Raw genomic sequence first — 22,837 nt, 5'->3', positions numbered from 1 at the left:
TAATCCATTTTAAAAGAAAAAAAATATAATAAATATTATTGTTGTTTAAAAAAAAAAAAAGAAATTGATATTTAAATATAATACCGTTTAAATTATTTTAAATTGCTTGCTTTTTTTATTATGTAAATGAATGGAGGAGGTTGCAGATAAAGTAAGTTACCGGTTTAATTGCTAAATGACTATTATAGTTTACATTTTATTAATTATTTTAGATAATAGAAAGTGTAATAATAACAATAGATCCTAATTTAAATGCAAGAAGATCCGAACATGAAGAGTTTTTAACAGAGTTATATAAATATGATGATTTAAAAGTAGATGAAATAGTATTAACAACACTTAGAATCACAAAGTTTAAAGCAGAAAGATCAATAATTTCTGAACATTACTTGGAGAATATAGAGTTTATTGTACTATCTATATTGGAAAAGTATATTATAAATAAATGGAACAATTTTTCAGACCAAGATAAAATAAGAATAAGAAACAATTTACTTTTAATATCAATACATGAATATAATACAAACAATAATTTAGAGGGTTTATTAATATCTTCAAATTCTGCAATTAGAAAGCTATCATGTATTATAGGTCTAGTAATAATAAATGACAACTTTTATTCGTGGAAAATATTTATGAATAACATATTGGAAGCAAGAAATTCAATAAAAAATGAAAATAATTTAGATATTAAGGTTGATAAATTAACTAGACTTATATTTGGGATTATAAATGAAATAGTTGATACTTTTTTAATGAATTCTAATTCAAAATTAAATTCAAAAATCAGGGTTTCTGTTATACATGGGATAAGAGATGAAATCGAACCAATATTGTATTTACTATGTAATGATATTCAAGGAATATTCAAACTAATAACAAATAACCCCATAAATTCTAACATTAACATGATTTTTATTGTATCTAGAACTAAACTTTGTTTTTATACACTTAAAAATTTAACAAATATAATTGATTCAACAAGTTTAATTAAATTAAAATTAGATGAATTGCTAATAAATATATTATTAAGTGAAATTAATATGGATATAGATGAGGAAATAATTGATTTATTGAAGCATCTTATGTACAATTTGAAAAAAAATAAAAGAAATTATTTTAGTAACTTAGAATATTGTGATATAAATAGATTCTCAATTGGAATTTCAAAATTAGTTAGAAATATTGTCTTGTATCCACAATTAATGTCAGAAAATCCAAAGTACGACAACTATTTAAAACAGATTTACCTAGTTGAATTATTTAAAGACTTAACGGAATTAACATTTAATTATATTACTAAATTTCCAGATAATATAATATTTGACAGTTACGGTAATAAACATGACACTATTTTGCATATGTGGAATACATGTACTTTATTATTACTACATCCAAACATATTAATATGTGATTTATCGGTTTCATCAGTAATATTTATGTTAAAAAATATATCAAAAGATAGTAAATTGATTATTAACAACATAGAAAAATTAAATATAAATATACTTATTGTAATAATATTCACAAGATCAATCAGAATAGGCGATCCATATATAAACTACATCTCAAATGAATGGAATGAGTGGAACATTATTATATCAAATATGTTAATCAATTCATTAAATAAGCTTAACTCGGATAAATTGAATGTATTTTCCCATTTTCCGTCACAAAATTTTTGCTATTCATATATTATTTCTAAATATTCTGCTTTATATGATCAATATAATGTTACTAACACAGAAAATATTAATATTGATTATGTTAATAATTATAAAGAACAATTTACTGGCTATAACTCAAGCTTTTATAAATTATTTGGTGCATTAAAAAACAGAATAATTAGTTTAATAAATATATTAATTGATTTTGAATATGGCATTGTTTTAAACATACTTGTAGAAACTATTTTAAACATTTCAACATATATGTTAAGTTCACAGACATTTAACAAAAGATGCGAAAAACATTTAAATGATATTAATTCAAGTAATTGCAAAAAATTGATAATTCTAGATTCTATATTCTTTTTTATTGAATCAATAATATCACGCTTAAACTATCACACTAGCCAAGATTATAACTATCTAAGTAAATATTATGAAAATAATGATATCAATTCAAAATACTTCTCAAACTCACCATCTTATATGGATTTATTGATAACTGAGACAAATATTAAAAAAGGAAAAACCTGGTTAATTTTATTTTATAAACTTATAGATGGTATACTTAATTTAAATTTAATACAATTATGTGGTTTTAGTTTGGAAAACAGAAAACTGTTATTAATGTCAAATTCAATTATTTGTATTAATTGGTATAAAGATTTATTTTCTACAAATAATTCATGTTTAAATATTAATTATTATTTGAGGACATTTCTTTATTATATTTCATATTCTGGGAATGACAATGATATTAAAGAATTAAGAAAAGCATCAGGATATTTATTTTCAAAATTATTATTGAATAATTCAAATTTATTTAAAGGTTATGTTTCAGAAATAATATGCGTAATAAAAGAAACATTAAATTTACAAGAATTAACAAATGATGAAAGAAATATATTAACTTCAGTTTTAATAGCAGTAACAAATGCAACATGTAACTATTCAGAAATATCTCAATTTTCACTTATTGCTTCGAATAAATCTATAGAATTTATATTAGGTATTTGCAATAATAATAAAAATGATAATATTTTATCAATTAATAACTTAATTAATGAGCCACTTTTGAATTTTATGTTTGGTTCTCTAATTGATATTTTAAAAACTAACGATTGCATGAAAATTTCCGAAAAAGATTGGAATAATCTACTGCAAATTAAAAATTCTTTACATTTAATTTATTCATTATTTGTAAATATAAATTTACCATACAATTATTTAGACGCATATTCTGGTGGATTTATTGACAAAATAAATAATAAACTAATATTAAAGCATCCATTAGAAAAAATAAGTATTACTGTATTTGAATCAATATGCTTCCTTTTTTCTATATTTAATACTTTAAGTTCACTTAATATAGATAAAAGTAATAATGAATCAGTTAATTATTTATATTTACTTAATACAATATCTGATCAAGAATGGATAAATAGGAGCGATACAAAAAATTTAAATGATATTAAAATACAGAAATTATCGAAGATAATATCATACAATTATATTTTTAATAAAAATATAAATACAATCAGAAGAATAACTTCATTCATAAGAATTACATTATTAAAAATAATTGCCTCAATATTTACATTGGGAACAGGTCATGAAATTTTAATAAATGATGAGGATAAAAGTGACTTTGAATTTATTACATATAACGGTTTTTACTTTGATGATAAATATACTAACTTGCTCATAAAAGTATTAATTGAACCTATATTAACAACACCTATATATATATTAAATTCAATAGTAAAAAATTGCTTGTGTAAAATACTTTCTCCTAACTTAATTCCAAAATGTGTTGAAAATGATTATAAAATTGTGTTATTTTTAGAAAATATATTTACAAGAAACTTTATCCCAAGTATAATTAATAAATTAAATATTGAATGGAACAATTTAATGAAATGTCAGTCATATATGTTGCTAACGTCCTTAAATGACTTAAAAAATAAATGTTCTATAGAGGATCCTTTTTCAGTATTATTTAAAACAGATACTCCATTTGAATGCCTTACAGAAGATTTAAAAGATAACAATATATTGAATACTGTATACATTTCACACTATAACGATATATGTGAAATATCACTACAAGTATTAAAAATAATAGATCAATTTTTTGCAGGTTCTAAAACTCAAGTTCATATTAATAATGCTTCAAATAATAAAAGTGAAAATTTGGAACAACAAATTAACTTTGATGTTGTAAATAACAAAATAAATAGACATCAATCTAAAAACATTATTATATCTAATATATTCTATAAAAGTGAAAAATTACTATCATCTTGTTTTAAATTACTTTCTGAATTTTTAAATTATCCTAATTCTAATATATTAGAACAAGCATTGCATATTATACAGAAATATTTGAAACATTACAATAACAATTTATTAAATTTGAATCTAAACAATGAAAATTTTCACTTGAATATTATAAAAAATATACTTGTTGAACTTCTAAAACACTCAAGCAAGTTTTTTCCATTTGATCCATTAAATATATCACAAAATGAAAATGATATTAATGTATCAACTCCATTAAGTTCATATTTATTGTTATCTCATACTAATATAGTTAGAAATGTAATTCAAGATGCAATCAGTTGTATTATAAGATCAAATCAAGATTGTTTTGACTTCATAGTTAAATATAAGAACGAACTAAGTAAAGATCATAGTATTTTTTCTAATGAATACAAAAAGAATGTTGTACTTAATAACCAAGAAAAAATAATATTTACTATTGATATCCCAGAAGATATACTAAATAAAGCATATAATTCTCTTGAATTTATAATCAAATACAACAATGAGTATAATCCGCTAAAAAATAATAACTTAATTAATCAACAAGATATATTACTCGTCTCAAGGCTTTTCATACAAGAATATATTCAGGACACCATTTCTAATTCTTATTTTCAAATTGCTATTGAAAATTTGTTAATGCAAGTTTATCAAGCATCAAGAATGGCTATTCAAGTGAATAATTACAGAAATCCATATTCAGAATTAAATACATATATTAGTGTATTAAATTTTGAACATAAACATAAATTAAAATGACAAACTAACATATATTTCTAATTTCATTATTATTAAATTTTATTAATGCTATTTTTGGTTTTGAAAATACTGTTTCTTCAGATCCCGTAACTAATATTCCACAAATATCATCAAAAATAGGGTTTCCTCTAACTGACTGCATATTTATATTATTTTGTATATTTGTATTTGTTTCCCCAGAATTTGTTTGTTCTTGATTTATAGATGAATTAAATGAGGATAAGCCGTTGTTTATATCTTCTGTATTACTGTTGTAAATACAGTCATCGCCTCCAAAAGCGTATATTTTTGATCCGTTTATATCACTATTATTACTTGATAAGTTTTTTTTTCCTGAAATATTGTAACATTCTGTAAAATAATCAGTGTTGAAACTAAATGATAAACTATAGTCCGTTGAACTGTATCCTCTTATATATTTGTCTTTTGTATTAATGGTATAAATAACATTGCCGTTAGAGTTATATAATGATCTTCTAAAGCTATGTTCATCTCCCAATTGCGGAATATTAAAATTACGTTGACAAATTTCCTTAGATCTTAAATCTAACTGTTTCATGTAGTCATCTATTCCACTAACTACCATTTTCAAATCATCTTTTGGTGTAAAACAAGACATTATAGCCATACATGGTAATTCAAACTTAATTACAGGATCATTTCCTTGTATTTTTTGTCTTAAATCCCAAATTTTACATGTTGAATCAAAAGATACCGTTGAAAATATATGTGGATGATAATTTGTAAATCTAACTATATTTATATGTGACATATGCATTTCTGGAAGCAGTTTTATAAATGAACCAGAATATACATTATATAATGCAACAGCTTTACCAAATCCACTTGTTAAGAAATAGTCATCCGTTGCATTTACTGATATTGAACTTAATTGAGGAAATGCTTTGGTTTGTTTCTCTATTTTAATTATATATGGGTATTGTCTGTTTATTCCATTTGTTATATCATTGGTATTATTACTTTTATTGCAATAATGATAATTGTGACTGTCATAGTAAATACTACCGACAATATTATCTTTTATTTCATTATTACTATTACCAACAGCTAATTCATCCATATAAAAAGGATTTTCTTTCATGCTTAATATTGATATTGATCCTAATAAACAACTACCTGCTATAAACAATTCCGGATGATTGTTTAACCAACTTAAACCTATAATCGGACTTATAGATGTACCTATATATTAAATAGTAATTTTTATTAAATGAATTTTATGTTAATTTTATTGTACATTTAATTTAAATGTATAAAATAGCCTTATGTGCTAATTACACATTGTAATTACTTATTTATAAATTAAATGCATCAATTATATAACTCACCTTCTTCCCCAACTACTATGTCTCTGTATCTATCAATTAATCTAACTTTACCAAAAGAGGTTCCAACTAAAATCAAATCAGATCGCTTTGAGTTAAATTCAAATTGTCTAGTATCCTCAGAACTATTTAATATCGAAATTTTAACGCAATTATCAAATGAATTGCTATTATCACAACTTTGTTTATCGTTGATAATCTCATTTTCTTCAGCATTTAATTCACATAACTTATTATTATCTTTATAAAACGTTTTATGCAACTCTGAACTACCATTAACAACAAGTGTGTTTAAGTGAGATACTTGACAATTATTAAAATTAAAAAATTTATTGTTATTTTGGTAACTCTGCTTAATATTTAATGAACAACAGTTAAATAACTCATTTATTAAATTTAATAAATTTTTAATGTTAAATTCTTTCATCTCATCAATTATTTGTTCCTCTATGCTGTTGTCAAATCTATTTACCTCTCTTTTAATGATAATTACCTTACATCTGCTAAATTTTTGTTTTGATATAAAATTGATATCGTCAAAAGAGGCTAATGTTGACAAAGTTGAGAATGAAGACAATTTTTGAATATCAGCTTCATCTTCTTGATTAAACGTCATTTTTTCATCATATGGTAATATCCCTATTTTATTAACATTCTTTCCATCTAATGTCCAACAAACAGGTATAACAATATCACCTATATTTTTTATTTGATCTTTTAATTCTGAACTTATAATATCAACAGAGTAATCTTTCACCATTACATGAATCAATTCTCCATTTACAAATGAATAATTTTCGCTTAAATTTGACATTAGTTCTTGTATGTTATTTTTTATTAACTTAATGAGATTATTGCCTTTTAAGTTCTTCATAGTAATAAATATTTTTTTAATTGCTTCTTCTACTTTAGAATTATTTTGATCTCTATCATTTTGAGGTATCCAACCAAATCCCCTTAATATGAATATTGGATAAAAACTGTCATCCATGTAACAATCGCTAATATGATTCATTACTGATGAAATTAAGTCAACTAAACAAGATCCATCTCTTTTAAGTGCAATAAAACTTTTCTGATTAGTCGATTTGCTTGTATTTAGATATTTTCTCCATATTTCATTACCAGAAATATCATTCACTTTAATCATTATTTCCAATGATTCTTTACTTTCAGCATTTAAATGATTTTTGTTACTAAATTTATTAATTTCATTAATTATTTCATTGTTTTTTTGACTATTTTCATTCTTTTTTCTTAAATTTAACATCATGCTCTTAATTTCATTTATATCAGACTTAACTGGATTGTATTTCCAAGTGCAGCCAACAAGACTTTTTGGATATTCACACCAACAATACACATTTTGCCCTGATTCTGAGCATGAATACTGAAGATTTATACTTGTAGCAAACATGTTAAATATTATTGAGTTTGAAGATAACATATCAAAGTACTCTTTTATATTATGAAACTCAATATTGCATGTTCTGTTTATAACTGAACATGGCGTAGTACAATTTATTGGACTGTGTGTTCTGTAATTATTTGAATATATATTAGTTATATATGAATCAATATCATTTTTTTTGCTATTGTCTCTTTTTTTCTGTTCGCTCATTAGTAATTCAATGAATAAATCCTTATCTTTACCATTTTTTCTATCTGAATTAACTGTAGTTATTTGTTTAAATACAGAAACTGATCTTGGTGTTAATGATGTTTTCCAGTTTGCACTTGAGGCAAATGAAATAAAAGCATTAGTAAGAGATATTTTTTTGTATAAATTATAATTTAACTTTAAATTAATTTTTCTTTCCTTTTCTCTACATTCACTTCCTGACTTTAGTATATTCATTGAATTTAAATTGTCTATTACATTTTCTCTTTTTTTACTATAAATTAAATTATTCAAATGTCCATCATCCATTGACCTTTTATTATTAAATATATTAGCAGGTAATTGTAATTTATTTTTACTTAAAATAACTTCTTCATTGCTGTTTGTTTCTTTATTCATAAAGTTATAATTATGAATTAATAGGTCATCATATTCATCTATACAATGCACTAATTCTATAGGTAACTCCAATAAATATCTTCCCTGTGAATTTGGTTCTGATGTTATTATGTTACCAATTCTCCCACCTACTATTATTTCTCTTATTCTCATTGGACATGGTAAACGTATAAAATGACGACATGTATGTAGAGTAGATAAGTATTTTATTTTTCTTGCAAGTTCGCATACCTTTTCTGATATTGATTCGTCCATATCTTTGTATATTTTTGGATCTATTTTAACTGTAGTTATAGGTGTCATTATATCAATGCTGTTACCTACTCTAAGCCAAAATGTATTGTTACTATCCTCATTCAATATATTCATGTAAAATACAAGTCTCCAATTTACTAATTCTGTTGCAAATGATATGTCTATATTTGTATCAATCAGTTCATTTTTTGACCATTCATACACTAATTTCTTACCCTTAACTATGTTTTGCACAAAATCTAATTTTATTCCTCCATTTTTGTCATTATTATGATCATCTTTTTTCCACCAATCATATTCTAATATTCTTAAGTATGTATCATCATTTCCAAATTCTATACGGTATGCTTCAACTTCCTCCTTTGGAGTAAATGATCTTTTTATTCTTAATTGATTCTTTTCTGCATAATTGTTTATTCTATTATTTGTTTTATTCTCAGTTTTGCATAATTTAAATTCATTATGGCACCACATTCCATCACTCTTAAACTGCACAAAGCCATACTTGTGACAGTAGAATCTCCATATTATTGGGTTATTGTGAATTAGTAAGTAAGTTGAATTGTTCACCAAACTTAAACTTATTGTTTCATTTGGCTCTAAATAATAACATAACCCAACTAAAATTTCTGTTGGTAAATCTAACATATTCATTTTCATATTCATTGACATATATATTAAACTATTTAATTTTGTTTAGTAATTGTACTATAATAATTTAGTTTACTACATTCACAATATTCGTATCTTTAATTTTAACATTTTAAATAATGAATTAATATTTAAATAGTATTATTATTTAATTTTTACTTTTAAACTATAAGTTCACTGAATTTATGTACGCTTATATTTTTTTTTTTGTAAATAGAGATATATAACTAATTTATCTATCTATATTTTAAAATAAGTTTTTTACACAAATAAATAAATTATTAAAGTAGTGAAATTTCAACATTTTATTAATATTTAATTTAGATTTATTTTAATTTAAGTTAAAATCGTTTTCGAGATTAAAAAAAACTACCTAAACGTTCATGTATTATTCAAATAATGATGTTATAGAGAAATTTACGATTGTATGTTGGCATTTATATTGTGTATTAGTTGAATTAGCTACATTATTTAAGGAGGAAATTAACAGTAAAATCCAAGCCTCAGTAATACATATGTATTTTTTGCTTGCACTTTTTTTAAAGATCCAATATTAGCGGTAAATTCAACAAAGCAGTTTACATTTAAAAATTTAATATTTAAATTATATAAAAGGTATCCGGTACCTTAATAAAATAAGATTATATAGAAAATAGTAAAATACTAATAAGTGGGGGGGTGCAAATATTAAATATTCACTAATGTTAATATATATTTATTAGTTTGAGGTAATTTTTCTTCTTTTAATGTAATGACGAGTGTTATAAAAAATAAAAACAGTAATACAAGAAATGTAAATAATATTTTTGAAAGCTAAATATATGAACCTGAATGTAAATACAGAATAGGATATCATTATAAGCATATATATTATTTTGAAGGCACAAAAAAGAATATATTCTGGTGGATTTAAATAATTGTATTGATACAACTTCAGATTTACATAATAATGATTCAAAGATTTAGACTATAACATCTAAAGAGTAAATTAAAGAATAAAAAACGAATAAATAATATACTAATGAACAATAATATAGAAACAGAAGAAAAAACAAATAAGAATTTATTTAATAATGAAATAAAAGTTTGTGAAATCAAAAATAAAAATACATCAGGATTTGTAGAAACTGTAAAAGAAAAGAAAAAAAATATGATAAAAAGTGATGATAATAAGACAAAAGGATTAAGAATAAGTGAAAAAAATATAAAGACAAAGGAAATTAATGATAATTTTAGTAGTGGTGATTTATTTAGAAATAAAACTAGAGATAATGTAACAAAAAAAAAAAATAACGAAGTTAATTTTACAGATGTTCAAAATAATCAACATAAATCAAATATTAAATCCTCTAAAGTAGATTTATATTTTAGAAATAAAAATAATATTCAAGATCATACAACGTCAACTTCAAATTTTACAGCAGAGAGTGACAAAAATAAGTATTACAAACAGAAAAAAAAAGCCAGTTTCAATGCTGAAACTAGAAATAACTGTTTTCAAACTATAAATATTATTAATAATAATCATCATAATAACAATAATAGCAACAGTAAAATTCGATATATTAGAAAGGATTACTACAAAAATAAACTAACAGATGTAAATTCAACAACAAATAAAAGTGAATTCAAGTTTGGTATTAACATTGAAAAAATAAAAAATAACAATGATAAAAATATATCATCTACTTCAACTATAGAAAATAATGTTGATAAATTTAGAAATAAAAACAGCTATAATAAAAGTAATGATGATACTGTTAATAACTTAAATATATCTAATCATTTATTGATCAGTAATATATTTGGTTGGATGAAGGAGCGACAATCTTTAGCTATTAAATGGCTTATTAATAATGGAAGGTATAATCAAGTAGGTGAAAAGCAATCAAAATATATTTACTGTTCTGAATATAACAATAGTGGTTTTATTAAAGGTGAAAATTACTGGAAAATGATAAATAATAGGAATAGAAACAAAGATGATATTAGTTGTAATTACAATGGTTATAATCAAAAATCATATAGAAACATTAATAATTTTTGTCATTACAGTGAAAGAAACAAACACTACAAAAAAAATAACAATTCAAGATTATCTTTCGAAGATAAAAAAGTTACATTAAATTACTTTGATTACCCACAAATAGACGGTTCTTTATATTTAAATAGTAGATCAAAGTATAGACACAAACAAAAACAAAGGTTTTTAAACACTGCTAATAAGGAGTATTAATTTAAAAATAAAAACTGATAATAACGATAGCTTTTAAAATAAGTTATTAAAAAGTTACAAAAAACAAACAGAAAATGTAAATACAAATGAAACTAAAATATTTGAATATATAAGCACTACAAATATGATAAAATAACTTTGTATTATAATTTCCTAAAATCGAGAGAAATTACAAAACAAGGACTCCTTATATTGGGCGTTATTGCTAGTATTGTAAATAAATAAATAAATATATATATATATATATATATAGAGGTGAGCAGCTTACATAGAGTATAATTCTTTTTCTATATACTTAGTAATCTCTTTTGAAATAATTCTGATTTTTACCATAAAATTGAACTTTTTAATAACAACCCCCTTCTACAAATGAATTTTTGAATACAAAAAGCGAAAAGCTTGAAACAGAGTTTAAAATTAAGACTATATATTTATCTGTTTCACTATTTTAAGAGCAGTATTGTAAGTAGATTGCAAATGGTACCAATGCAATTATACCATTATCAGAAAATTGGCAATTGTATACACATACAGACCCGCCAGCGCCAACGAGCTTATTATTTCTTATTTAAAAGTTTGAAATACAGATATATTGTATTGTTAGTATCTGTATTGTATTATTAGTATCGACGAGAAGTGTATATGAACGTAGATTTAGGTTTATCTGCAGATAAAAATGGCAATACAGGAGTTAGAGGAGAATTGATTTTGAGTTTAGCTGAGTTAAAGAGAGTACAACAGTATCTTATTGATAATTCTTACTATTATGGATTTGAACTATCTCCAGAGCCAATAAATGATTACAATAACAAGAAAAATTCAAAAAATAAATCACAGAGTAATGTATGCAGGAGTTTTGTTGGGGGATTAGAGATTAAAAATGAGAATGAAAAAAGAAAATCACGTAGTTCTCGTCCTTCATACTCAAGAGAATTAAAGGCATTGTTGGAAGATGGAATGAGTATATTAGAATCAAGATCAGAGACAAAACAAAAAAATTTGCAAAATGTTGTTGGAAGTAGAAGAATTATAGATGATCTTTTAAAGAAAATGCCAGATTGGGCAAAAAGATTTCATAGAATATTGAAAATGTTATCACAACAAGAAATATTTAAACCTTATGTTCATAACGTAAATATTGGCAATTTTGGTTTATACTTAAAAGGTCAAAGTCTAGAGAATGATCTTGACTCTAAAAATAATGATAAATATGAATTTGACTATAATAAAAAAATTGAAGAATTATTTATTAATGCAAATATATATTTTGAATATTTAAAGAACTGTAGTCCAATAAAACCAATATCTTTTAATAAAATTATTAAAAAACTTGAAAACAATGAGTATATAAATGCATCAAGTGTATTTAGTGATATATATTCAGTTTGGATTTGTGCTTTTCGTTCTGTAGAACCAGGTGGAATACTTTGGACTAAAACTATCGATGCCTGTTTGAATTTTAATTTAAAACTATTAAATGAACCATTAAAAGACGACTTTTATTTGACATTTCCAGGAAAAATGAAAGGTGGCAGAAACACTGATAACGTTAATACAGATGGACCACCGTTTAAGAAAACTAATAATAGTGGAAAAAATAATTCTATTTATGAAGAGAGATATAATAAAGAGTTTTACTTAAATAATGGTGGAACTGAAATGAGTGGTATTGATGTCGACTTTTTTTCTGGTAACAAAAACAAGAGAACAAACCAACAAAATAACTTTAGTAAACCTAATAATAAAAGTGGCAAAAAAGGTGCTAGTAGTAGTAGTTTTGGATCATACAATTCAATCAATGATATTATCAGTGAATCTGAGAGACGAGAATTCCAATCATTATTGGGAAAACTTTCGCAGAACGATCATGTAGAACTATTTAATTCCTTCTTATCTACAGCGCACTGGAAAGAGGTAAATACAGGTGAAGTTGAACTGGATGACCAAAAAACACCTCCAGGTATTTTCAGAGAGATGATTAAATGGTGTAAACTTAAATTAAATATTCCTATTTTAGATGAATCTTCATCTAAACATATAAACAATAGAAAAGGTAAAGGAGTTAGACAGTCTAAAATTGTGTCAAATAATAATATTTTACTAAATAAGAAAAAACCAAAACTTTCTTCAAAACGATTCTTTTCTTCTGGAAGAGCGTTTAATTCGCCTTCAGATAGTGAGGATGAAGACGACGATATTTCGTCTTGTGGAAATTTACAAATATCTCAACAATGGGAATCCTCATCATCTTCTGGAGAGTCAGAAAATGAACCTGAGTTGACAAGTTTTTTCCCACATTTTAATTCAAAGTAAAAGAATAAGTAATTATATATTATAAAATAATCACATATAATTTATATTAAGTTTTTTTTCACCCCTTAATTTTACTAGCATCTATATAATATAAATTGTTATTATATATTGTTAATTTTGATTTTTAACAACAATAATATAATAACATACCTTTTGTTTACATTAATATAAATTCGTATTCATATATACAATATTTGGTTTCAAATATTTTAAAATACTAATTAATACGAATCTACAAAGCTTTCTTTTCTAATACAATCCTTAAATTTCTTGCATTTAAACAAATGTTTTCAAAATTACTGTTTATTAAAGATAGCTGCTTATACAATTCGTCAGGAGTTGGTGTTTCTTTCAATTTAACAGTTTTAACAAGAGATTCGGAAAATTCTCTTCCTAGTATATGTACCGCTTCCATCTCTATAATAGAATCACCTATTGATATTAAATTAGTAATTGTTTCAGAATTAAGCTTTTTATGTATCTCTAAAAAAGCATTTAATTTCCATTTATGATAATCACCTGGATATTTTTGCTCATACTTAGATCTTGCTGATATTACTGTTAGACTGCTCAAAACATTGACAATATCAGGCATATAAACATTTGCCGAGTAATTGATCCAATCTTCAGAAGCATTTGTGATTAAAAACACATAACCTATTTTTAATGCTTTATTTAATATCTCTAATACACATTTTTGCGTTATATTTAGTATATTTCTTATATTATCGCTTATATATAATGACTTAACATGATGGTCACTATTATTATTTTTGTTTAATATAGAATCTTCCAGTTTTCCTTTTGCAGAGGCATTCAGGTCATCAAATGTATTATATTTACTTATTTCCTCTTTACTAACTCTTTCAATAATTGAACTCAAATATGAGGTACATATTAATGTATCGTCCCAGTCAAAAATAATTGCTGTTTGATGCTTAGGTGGTCTATAAATTGAAGGTACCCATACTTTTAAGTAGCTTAATCTTCTTAAGTATTTTAATCTATATGAATCACTTTGTGATAAATCTAATAGTTTCATTGAAAATTCAGAATCAAATTCAGAATCATCCTTTATATATTCATCATTTACAACTGGATATATTGAATTTCCGAATGCTATTTCTCTTCCTATCCCAAGTCTTATCATTAACCTTTCTCTCACATGATCTTTCATCTCTCCCTGTTATTTCATATGTTAAATTTTTTTAAAAAGATTATCATTAGTATTAATCTATACAAATTATATATATATATATATATATATATATATATAAAACCTTGTATTATATATTTCAAAATACCAATCCAATGTATTATTAACAAAATAAGTAATTATAACAGAATAGAATTTAAATATATATTCAACTGAACAACTAATCAAATATTTAAAACAATATTACTATTATCCCCGTTTCTTTTAAAGTTTAAATTTCGTTATTTTATTCTTTTATTATTAAATGACTTGTTTTCTAGGCGGTAAGAAAATGACTCTTTGGTATATTTTTGTTGAATAATACTCGGCAAATTTCAAGTGAGTTATACGCATTTACTGTACCTTCTGTCATAACTAATTAATTTTTGAATGTCATTTAAAAAAAGTTAATTTATGAAATTTAATATTTAAATTTTTATTAAGTAATGTGTTTTTTCTTTGGTATTATTCATTTTTTATTATAAAAGGTGTTTAGATTTTGAGGCAATATTTTTTTATTTATTATTTTTTTTTATTCAATTTATTTTAAATTCGTTACTAACACCTTTATTTATTTATTTTTTTTTATTTATTTAATTTTAACTTACCAGGTAATCCCTTTATTTTAGTAACACCTTTTAGTATGCAATCCTTTAGCAGATAAATCGATATATTTGGGTAAAGCGATAACAGAACACCAACAATTCCCGTTACAATGGGAGCGGAGAATGAACTTCCATCCATGCATCTATATTCTGTAGATTAAATAAAAATTAATTAAAAAGAAAAACAAAAAATTTATACATATTTAAATTAAACGTACCCCCATTTAAATATGTTGAACATATATTTACTCCAGGTGCTCCAACATGAACAGATCTTTTACCATATGTTGCTCTTTCCATTAATTCTCCATTACTAAATTATTAATTTATGTTAAAAAAGTTTAAAGAGAGATTAGCTTACCTTGTAATAGAAGTAACTGAAATAATGTTGTCTGATCTTTAATTGTTAAAATTGAACGTAGTTTAATTTTATTTAAATGTTTAATTAATAAAAAAAAAAAAGTAAGAGATAATTCTTTATTTATTGACTACTTACTTAAATGATGAAGGATAAGTCGGAACTATATCGTTATTCCTCTCATTTTCAAAATTACCGGACGCAACTATGACTAACATTCCTTGTTCTTCACTTCTATTAATTGCCAATCTCAACAATTCAATGTTTTTGCTGATATTATTAAAATAAAATTATAATTTATTAAATTCTCAATTAAAATCTATTATTAACTGTATATTTCAACATACCTTCTACTTCCATAACTGTGATTAGATACTCTTACACCCTTATCTAAGGCGTAGTCAATAGCTTGAACAAATCCAGATAATAATCCCCTTATTCTTGAATCCAATACTTTAAGAACCATTATTTGACAATACCAACATATTCCTGATATTCCGACAACGCTGTTAGGTATTCCTGATATTATACCAGATACATGAGTGCCATGTCCATTATCATCTACAGGAATTTTATTATTATTCACAAAATTCTACATTTAATAATAACAAAGTTAAATTTTATAAAGAGTAATTTTCATTATTAACTTACCCATCCATAACAGTCATCTATATAACCATTCATATCATCATCTATTCCATCGTTACAATTATATTCGCCAAAGTTCCTCCATATTTTTCCTTTTAAATCAGGATGCTCAAAATCTATTCCTGAATCAAAAACTGCAATAACTATATTACCCGTTCCTTTATTTTTTAACTCCGATATCATTTTCCACATTTTCGCAGAATTGATACCGTATTTTGAATCATTATGAAACCATTGTTTACTATATAAGGATGAGTAATAGTACTCATCATTAATGTCATCAAAATAATTATTTTTATTAATATTATCATTTATTCTTTTTGAAAAAGTGTTTAAATAGAAATTGTCATTTGAATTTATAAATTCATTTGTACTTTTTTCCTCGAAACCTATATATTCATCCAGATATACGCCCTAATATTAGTTAATATACATATGTATAAATATACATTATAATAATATTATTGAACTTACTTGAATTGAGTTTTCAAATTGAATTAATTGTTCTCTTATTGTTTTTAAAAAGTTAATTAATTGATTACTGTCTTTTGTTTCTATTATGTCCATTTTTAAATTCCTTAAATATCTTAACACATTATTGTTTATTCCTTCAAAATTATTTTTATACCTAAATTTATCATAATCCATCGGGTTTATTCCATTAAAAAGATTTTTAAATAAGTTTTTAATTCTATGTCTTAGTTTTGTTACTAATTCATTATTGTCTACATTGTTCGAATAAACTAGTATTAATCTATTATCTATTATCCCTGAATTCACTTCTTTTAATATTTTTACCTGAAATTTTTAATTATTCATATATAATATTATTTTTAATAACAATAGCAAATAACTTAGAAAATACACTTACCTTGTTTATTATTTCATTGATTTTTTCATCTAAATTAAATCCTTTTTTATCTGATGTAACACCAATATTATTCACTCTTACTAAACTATCGCAGTTAACGAAGAAAAATAGTGAATATAATATTATATTAAATATATTTATCCTTTTATTCATTCGACTTTAATTTAATAATAATATTTTTAATTTTTTTCTTTTCTTTTTCATTAAATTTTTTTAATAAAATCCTTTACATCAAATAATATACTAGCATTAATTTTATTTACTGCAGTAATATGGAGAGAACAATTATTTTAATTTATTATTAATATGAAGTATATCAAAAGTTATTAAAAAGAATCAAGAACAAAATTCATTGGTATTCGGTACCTATAATAGAATATTATAAGTTAAATATCAATAAACTGCATGTACTCATGCATGCATAAAAAAATAATAAATTAAATTAGAGAATAAAAGCAATATTTATTTGAAAAAAGAAAATATAAATATTAAAGAAAATAAGAATAAAAATAATAATTATTAAATATATATATATATAATTTATTTATAAATTATAAATATCAATTTAAATTAAAAATTTAATTATTCCTTAAATATTTAATAAATTCATCATTTTCACTATAAATACCAGATTCAATAAGTGAATCAATGTTACAATTAGTAGAATCTATATTATTATTGTTATTATCAATATCTGCACAATTGTTGGCTAAACCAAAAGATGAAATTAATCTCTCAAAATTCTTTTTAATGTGATCCCTTGATGCTTTTAAAAGTTCAACAGTATCTTTTAATTGATTTATTTGAGTATCTTTAAATTTTATAATTTCATCTTTATGCGACAATTGACTCTTATAATGTAATTCTGTTTTTTTACTATTTTTTAAATTTTGTAACTCTATGAACACTTTATTCAAGTTATTTTCTAAATCGTTATATTTTTTAATCCATTTGTTTTTTTCTGATTCCATTAACTTTATTTTATTTTTCTCAATTTCTAATTTAGCGATATAACAATTTTGTTGTGATTCTAATTTCTTTCTATGTTCATATTGCAACAATTGCATTTTTCTGTTATTCTCATTATTCATATTATCTACTGAATTTTCTTTATTTTTTAACTTGAATATTTTTTCAGTAATAAGATTCTCTAATCTACCTATTTTTTTTGCTTTGTTGTTTATATTTTCAATAAAATCTTTCATTATAATCTCCTGCCTTGATATTATTATTTTCCTAAATTCATCCTCCAACTTTCTTAAATGTTCAATAAATCTTTCTTTTTCAACTAATTTCCACTTATTCAAAATTCTAACAGCGTCCTCTGCTTCTTGATCTGAATTATAAAAAACAGACAAGTCAATATCGTCATTTAGTTTTATCTCTTTCTTAATTGAATCTAATATATTTTTAGATAAATTGTCATATCCAGGATTAAATAAATCCAATTTGGGTCTAAATTCACTTATTTTGTTAAAACTAATATATTCCGAGTCAAAAACTGACATATTTTCATTATAGTTTAAAGTTTTATTTTCAGAAAATGGTAATTCTAGTTCGTCTTCCATAATTTGAGGCTGAATTTCATATTTAACCGGAGAATAATTCTTATTTTTACTTAATGAAGGTGGGCTTGCAGATTTTAATTTGTTTCTTTGTTCTGATTTTGGTGAATTATTAGTAATTAACCTTCTTCTTGTATTTGAGTTATTACATTCATTATTAATATTTTTATTTATTTTTTTTGAAATAACGCTACTCTCAGAAATAGGTTGCTTTTTGCAATCTTCAAGAATGATATCTATCTCAATTAATCCCATTGGAATACCTTCACTATTATCGCTCTCCCCTTTAATTGAATTGTCATCTATATTATCATCAAAACTATCAATATTGGTTTTATAATCAATATTATTATTATTATTATTATTATTATCCATACCTTTATCAATTTTTTTATATAGTAATACTCTTGTTGGCCATATTCTATACGAGTTTTGACCATAAACATAAGAATTTATTATTTCTGGCTTAGTCTCTTCTGGCTGTATAAGTATATGTTTCAAATTAACGAAACCAACAGAATGGATTTTTTTTTCACCAAATGGACTAAATTCATATACTTCTATTTGAAGTGGTTCTATATTTAATCTATCAAAAATATCCTTCCATGAACACACAATTTTTGAATTAATTTCTATTTCTAAATTTTTGAAAGATGTTATTGATCTTCTACAAGGAACAGGAGGATTTGTTTTTGGACATTTAGATGGATGAATGTCGTTAGGTCCTTTAATTATTTTGTACCAATTAGGTACTGTAAATACTAATGTTGCAGGATTTTGTAGTGATACAGACTTAAAACGAATAGTTAAACTCCAAGTTACTGAATTAAAATTAAATCCCTCATTGATTAAATTGTTATCTTCATTTTTAACTTTGTTATCTGCATCAATATTGAACCAATCTGATTCCTTTAGATCATTTATATTTAAGCTTTCATTATCTATATTTTCTATTGAAAACCATTCTGAAGAAAACTCTATATTTGTCATTATTTAACATTAAATAATTTTACTTCCCTTCATTAAAATAACAATTAAATCTAAAAATACATATATTTATCATCAATTCAAGTTTTTTTTTTAATTTTAAATTGTTAACTTATATTCTACTTCTCTATTCTGATTATATTTCAAATTTATGTGGTATTAAAAACATATCAGCGCCCATTTATTGTTTATTAACTCGTAATTTATTTATGAAAATAATTTTGCATGAAAAGAAATCATTTAATTCTAGCAAATAATTAAATAACATAGTATAAAAATATTAATTGTATTTAGAAAATCACACCATTTTAATATTAGACAAAGCAAAATATAATCAATTAAAAATAAAGTCTTTTTTAATGTTCATTTAGTGGCTAAACTTTTACAAAAGTATAATTAAAGTTTATCCCCACAAGACTAAAGAAGATTTCCCTTGTTTATTAATACCTGCTGAGAATATCCAAGGTTGTTTAGAATGCCAGACAGAAGATGTTATAATTGAAAACTCCTCTTTAATTAACTTTAAAGGAATAAAAGTAGGCTCACTCATAATATCATTAGGCATTTTAGAATAAAATACATTAATATTACCATTTTTATTAGATGTAAATAGCATTGACTTATTTAAGTGAAATTGAATTTGTTTGATAGATGAATCGCTATATCTAAGTAATCTATATGGTGTATTAGAAAGATCTAAGTCGTACCATGCAATTCTTCCATTAGATTGACCTACAAAAATATGTTTACCTGTCGAGTCTATGGATATACATGTTGGATCCTCAAATCCTATTAATTTTTTAACAAGTTTTTTGTTTGTGTTCTGATTACCGAGTTTACTATTCCCTGTTTTGCTACTAGTTAAGTCTATAATTCTTACGCATTTTTGAGTAGCAACTACAAGCCATGGATTAACATTATGAAATTGCACAGACTTAACCATTCCATTAAGTTTTTTAAATGCAGTAATTGATGAACATCTATTTATTGAGTGTATAATTACTCTTTGAGATGGTGAGATAGACCTTGGTGAAACAACAGCTAGGTACCCACCTTTATTGTGCCATGATAAACTTTTAATGGTAGATTGGTGTTTGATTAAAACTAAATTATTTACGGTTTTAAAAATTGAATTATGCTTTGAATAATCTATCTTAATTTGATTCCAGGAAAGTAAAGTAACTTCATTTAATTTACCATCAAATATATTAACATCAGTGAATAAATTACATGAGTGTTCATAATCATTTTGTGGATCATTATTATATTTTCTTTCAGAATTGTTAAAGTTATCTGTTTCGGATTCATCATTTGTTGACAATTCATACTCATTTAGTATTATCATATTTGGAAGTTTCAATACAAATATAAGTAAATATTCATCATATCCACATGATAATATTGGTAAATAAGGGTGAAATGATAATACTGTTATTTTATTGTTTAACATAGATGAAAATCCTGAATCTTTGAATAATTCACTTATGTCAAATTTAAATACTATTCTTGAAGTTGAAACTTCGTATATAGTTATTATATTTCCAAATCCTACAGAAAGCCACAAGCCATTTAAAGATACAGATATAGTGATATTATCATTACTTTGATTTTCTATTTCATATCTCATCCTAATAGCTGTCGGATATGGCTTTAAGTTATTGGTATCTATTGGTGGTGGCAATATGCTTTCTGGATCAACATTCATTCTCATTTTTATTGCTCTCGGACATAAATATAGATCTAAGCATCTATCAAATCTTTCTTTTATAAGTTTATTATATGCAGGTACTTTTCTCAAACTATCATATTTATGAGGTAAAAATGCATCATCACCTAATTCATTTTTCAATTTATTAATTTCATTTTCATCGGCTAAATATTCTTCAGGAGGATTGTAGCTATGTTCGTGTGTAGGTAATTCCATTCTTGGTGCAGGGATGTGAGGTGGTCCCTTTGATGTTACTTCATCAACATTTGTGTTTAATATAGAATCGTCCCAAATATCATAAACCTCTGGCTCAGATTTTTTAATTGGTTTTAGTATCTTAAGTCTAATTAGCTTAACTAAATGAGTTATTTTTTTAGCCTCCCATTTTGATGGTATAAACAAACGCTTTGGGATAGGTCTATTTGTTACCGGAAATAATTTATCTTCAATATTATCACTTTCATAATTAAAAGCTTCTGCATCAAACTCAGGATTAGCATACTTTTGAGAAGATACACGTCTTATAATATCTAAATCTTCATCTGTAAGTCTTACAGTTGTTTGATTTTTTTGATCATATATAGTTCTCCAGGCATCTGGATCTGTTGATGTTAACAGATTCTGTAATTCTGAATCTATAAATGAGTTATTAATTAATTTATGCTTTGAATTATAACTTAAATGACTTACCTGATTTATTTAAGTATTTCTTCAACTTTTCACCATCTATTGTATATCCTTGGTGATCAAATTCATCGTACCAGTGTAAAGGAACATTTCCTATGCGATTAATTTCATCATCTTCATCTGAAATATACAACTCTTCATCGCTGTATTTCATTTCTTCTATTAATATTCCTCAGAATTTTTAGTGTAAAATTTACTTTTTATATTTACGACCTTGTTTCTCTGTTTTATTTAAATATTTATGAGATTACATAAAAGTGAGAAAAACCATTTAGTTTGACGTTTAAGGAGTCTTTTTTTAACTTTTATTCACTCCTGACTTAAGCGCCTTTGTTCGGTACTTGGCGCAGAAAATAATTATGATTTTTTAATGATCATTTAAACAAGGAAAAAAAAATACAACGCTAGTGGAAAATATAAATTTATTAAAATTAAGTAATTTTGTATTTTGATTTATAAAGTTAATCTACAAAAATAAAAAACAAAATACACTTTAATTATTAAATTAGCGTTTTCTTTCCCTCTTTTTTTTGTAAGTTTATCTTTTATTTGTATAGGAATTGCTGATACATATATAAATTAGTAATTGTTTTCTTTGTTTATAATTAAACAGTGAAAAATATTATTTTAAAACAAAAAAA

The 22,837-nt window shown here is 23.9% G+C and overlaps 8 protein-coding genes across 8 annotated transcripts; 3 read left to right on the top strand and 5 right to left on the bottom strand.

Moving 5' to 3' along the window:
- Positions 1-130: 130 nt before the first annotated feature.
- Positions 131-4,751, top strand: FG386_001520 (uncharacterized protein; the record flags this gene model as incomplete). Its single annotated transcript, XM_067340913.1, has 2 exons — positions 131-151; positions 213-4,751. The coding sequence occupies 2 exons, from the start codon at positions 131-133 to the stop codon at positions 4,749-4,751; spliced, it is 4,560 nt and encodes a 1,519-aa protein (XP_067197261.1).
- Positions 4,752-4,755: 4 nt separating this feature from the next.
- FG386_001519 (uncharacterized protein) lies at positions 4,756-9,032 on the bottom strand (the record flags this gene model as incomplete). The annotated part of the gene is made up of 2 exons (XM_067340912.1): positions 4,756-5,954; positions 6,101-9,032. 2 exons carry the CDS (start codon positions 9,030-9,032, stop codon positions 4,756-4,758), a joined length of 4,131 nt encoding a protein of 1,376 aa, XP_067197260.1.
- A 1,012-nt stretch (positions 9,033-10,044) lies between these two features.
- On the top strand, positions 10,045-11,259 carry FG386_001518 (uncharacterized protein; the record flags this gene model as incomplete). Its single annotated transcript, XM_067340911.1, has 1 exon — positions 10,045-11,259. One exon carries the CDS (start codon positions 10,045-10,047, stop codon positions 11,257-11,259), a length of 1,215 nt encoding a protein of 404 aa, XP_067197259.1.
- A 642-nt stretch (positions 11,260-11,901) lies between these two features.
- On the top strand, positions 11,902-13,572 carry FG386_001517 (uncharacterized protein; the record flags this gene model as incomplete). Its single annotated transcript, XM_067340910.1, has 1 exon — positions 11,902-13,572. The coding sequence occupies one exon, from the start codon at positions 11,902-11,904 to the stop codon at positions 13,570-13,572; it is 1,671 nt and encodes a 556-aa protein (XP_067197258.1).
- Positions 13,573-13,804: 232 nt separating this feature from the next.
- Positions 13,805-14,749, bottom strand: FG386_001516 (uncharacterized protein; the record flags this gene model as incomplete). The annotated part of the gene is made up of 1 exon (XM_067340909.1): positions 13,805-14,749. The coding sequence occupies one exon, from the start codon at positions 14,747-14,749 to the stop codon at positions 13,805-13,807; it is 945 nt and encodes a 314-aa protein (XP_067197257.1).
- Positions 14,750-15,303: 554 nt separating this feature from the next.
- Positions 15,304-17,402, bottom strand: FG386_001515 (uncharacterized protein; the record flags this gene model as incomplete). Its single annotated transcript, XM_067340908.1, has 9 exons — positions 15,304-15,332; positions 15,376-15,522; positions 15,591-15,685; positions 15,734-15,769; positions 15,869-16,000; positions 16,078-16,322; positions 16,382-16,792; positions 16,853-17,176; positions 17,250-17,402. 9 exons carry the CDS (start codon positions 17,400-17,402, stop codon positions 15,304-15,306), a joined length of 1,572 nt encoding a protein of 523 aa, XP_067197256.1.
- A 425-nt stretch (positions 17,403-17,827) lies between these two features.
- FG386_001513 (uncharacterized protein) lies at positions 17,828-19,804 on the bottom strand (the record flags this gene model as incomplete). Its single annotated transcript, XM_067340906.1, has 1 exon — positions 17,828-19,804. One exon carries the CDS (start codon positions 19,802-19,804, stop codon positions 17,828-17,830), a length of 1,977 nt encoding a protein of 658 aa, XP_067197254.1.
- A 400-nt stretch (positions 19,805-20,204) lies between these two features.
- On the bottom strand, positions 20,205-22,350 carry FG386_001512 (uncharacterized protein; the record flags this gene model as incomplete). Its single annotated transcript, XM_067340905.1, has 2 exons — positions 20,205-22,144; positions 22,200-22,350. The coding sequence occupies 2 exons, from the start codon at positions 22,348-22,350 to the stop codon at positions 20,205-20,207; spliced, it is 2,091 nt and encodes a 696-aa protein (XP_067197253.1).
- Between the last annotated feature and the right edge of the window lie 487 nt (positions 22,351-22,837).

This window comes from Cryptosporidium ryanae (genome assembly GCF_009792415.1).
Source record: "Cryptosporidium ryanae isolate 45019 chromosome Unknown contig_25, whole genome shotgun sequence".
NCBI lineage: Eukaryota > Apicomplexa > Conoidasida > Eucoccidiorida > Cryptosporidiidae > Cryptosporidium > Cryptosporidium ryanae.
The sequence above is the reverse complement of the archived record's forward strand: the minus strand, read 5'-3'. Positions and strand labels throughout refer to the sequence as shown.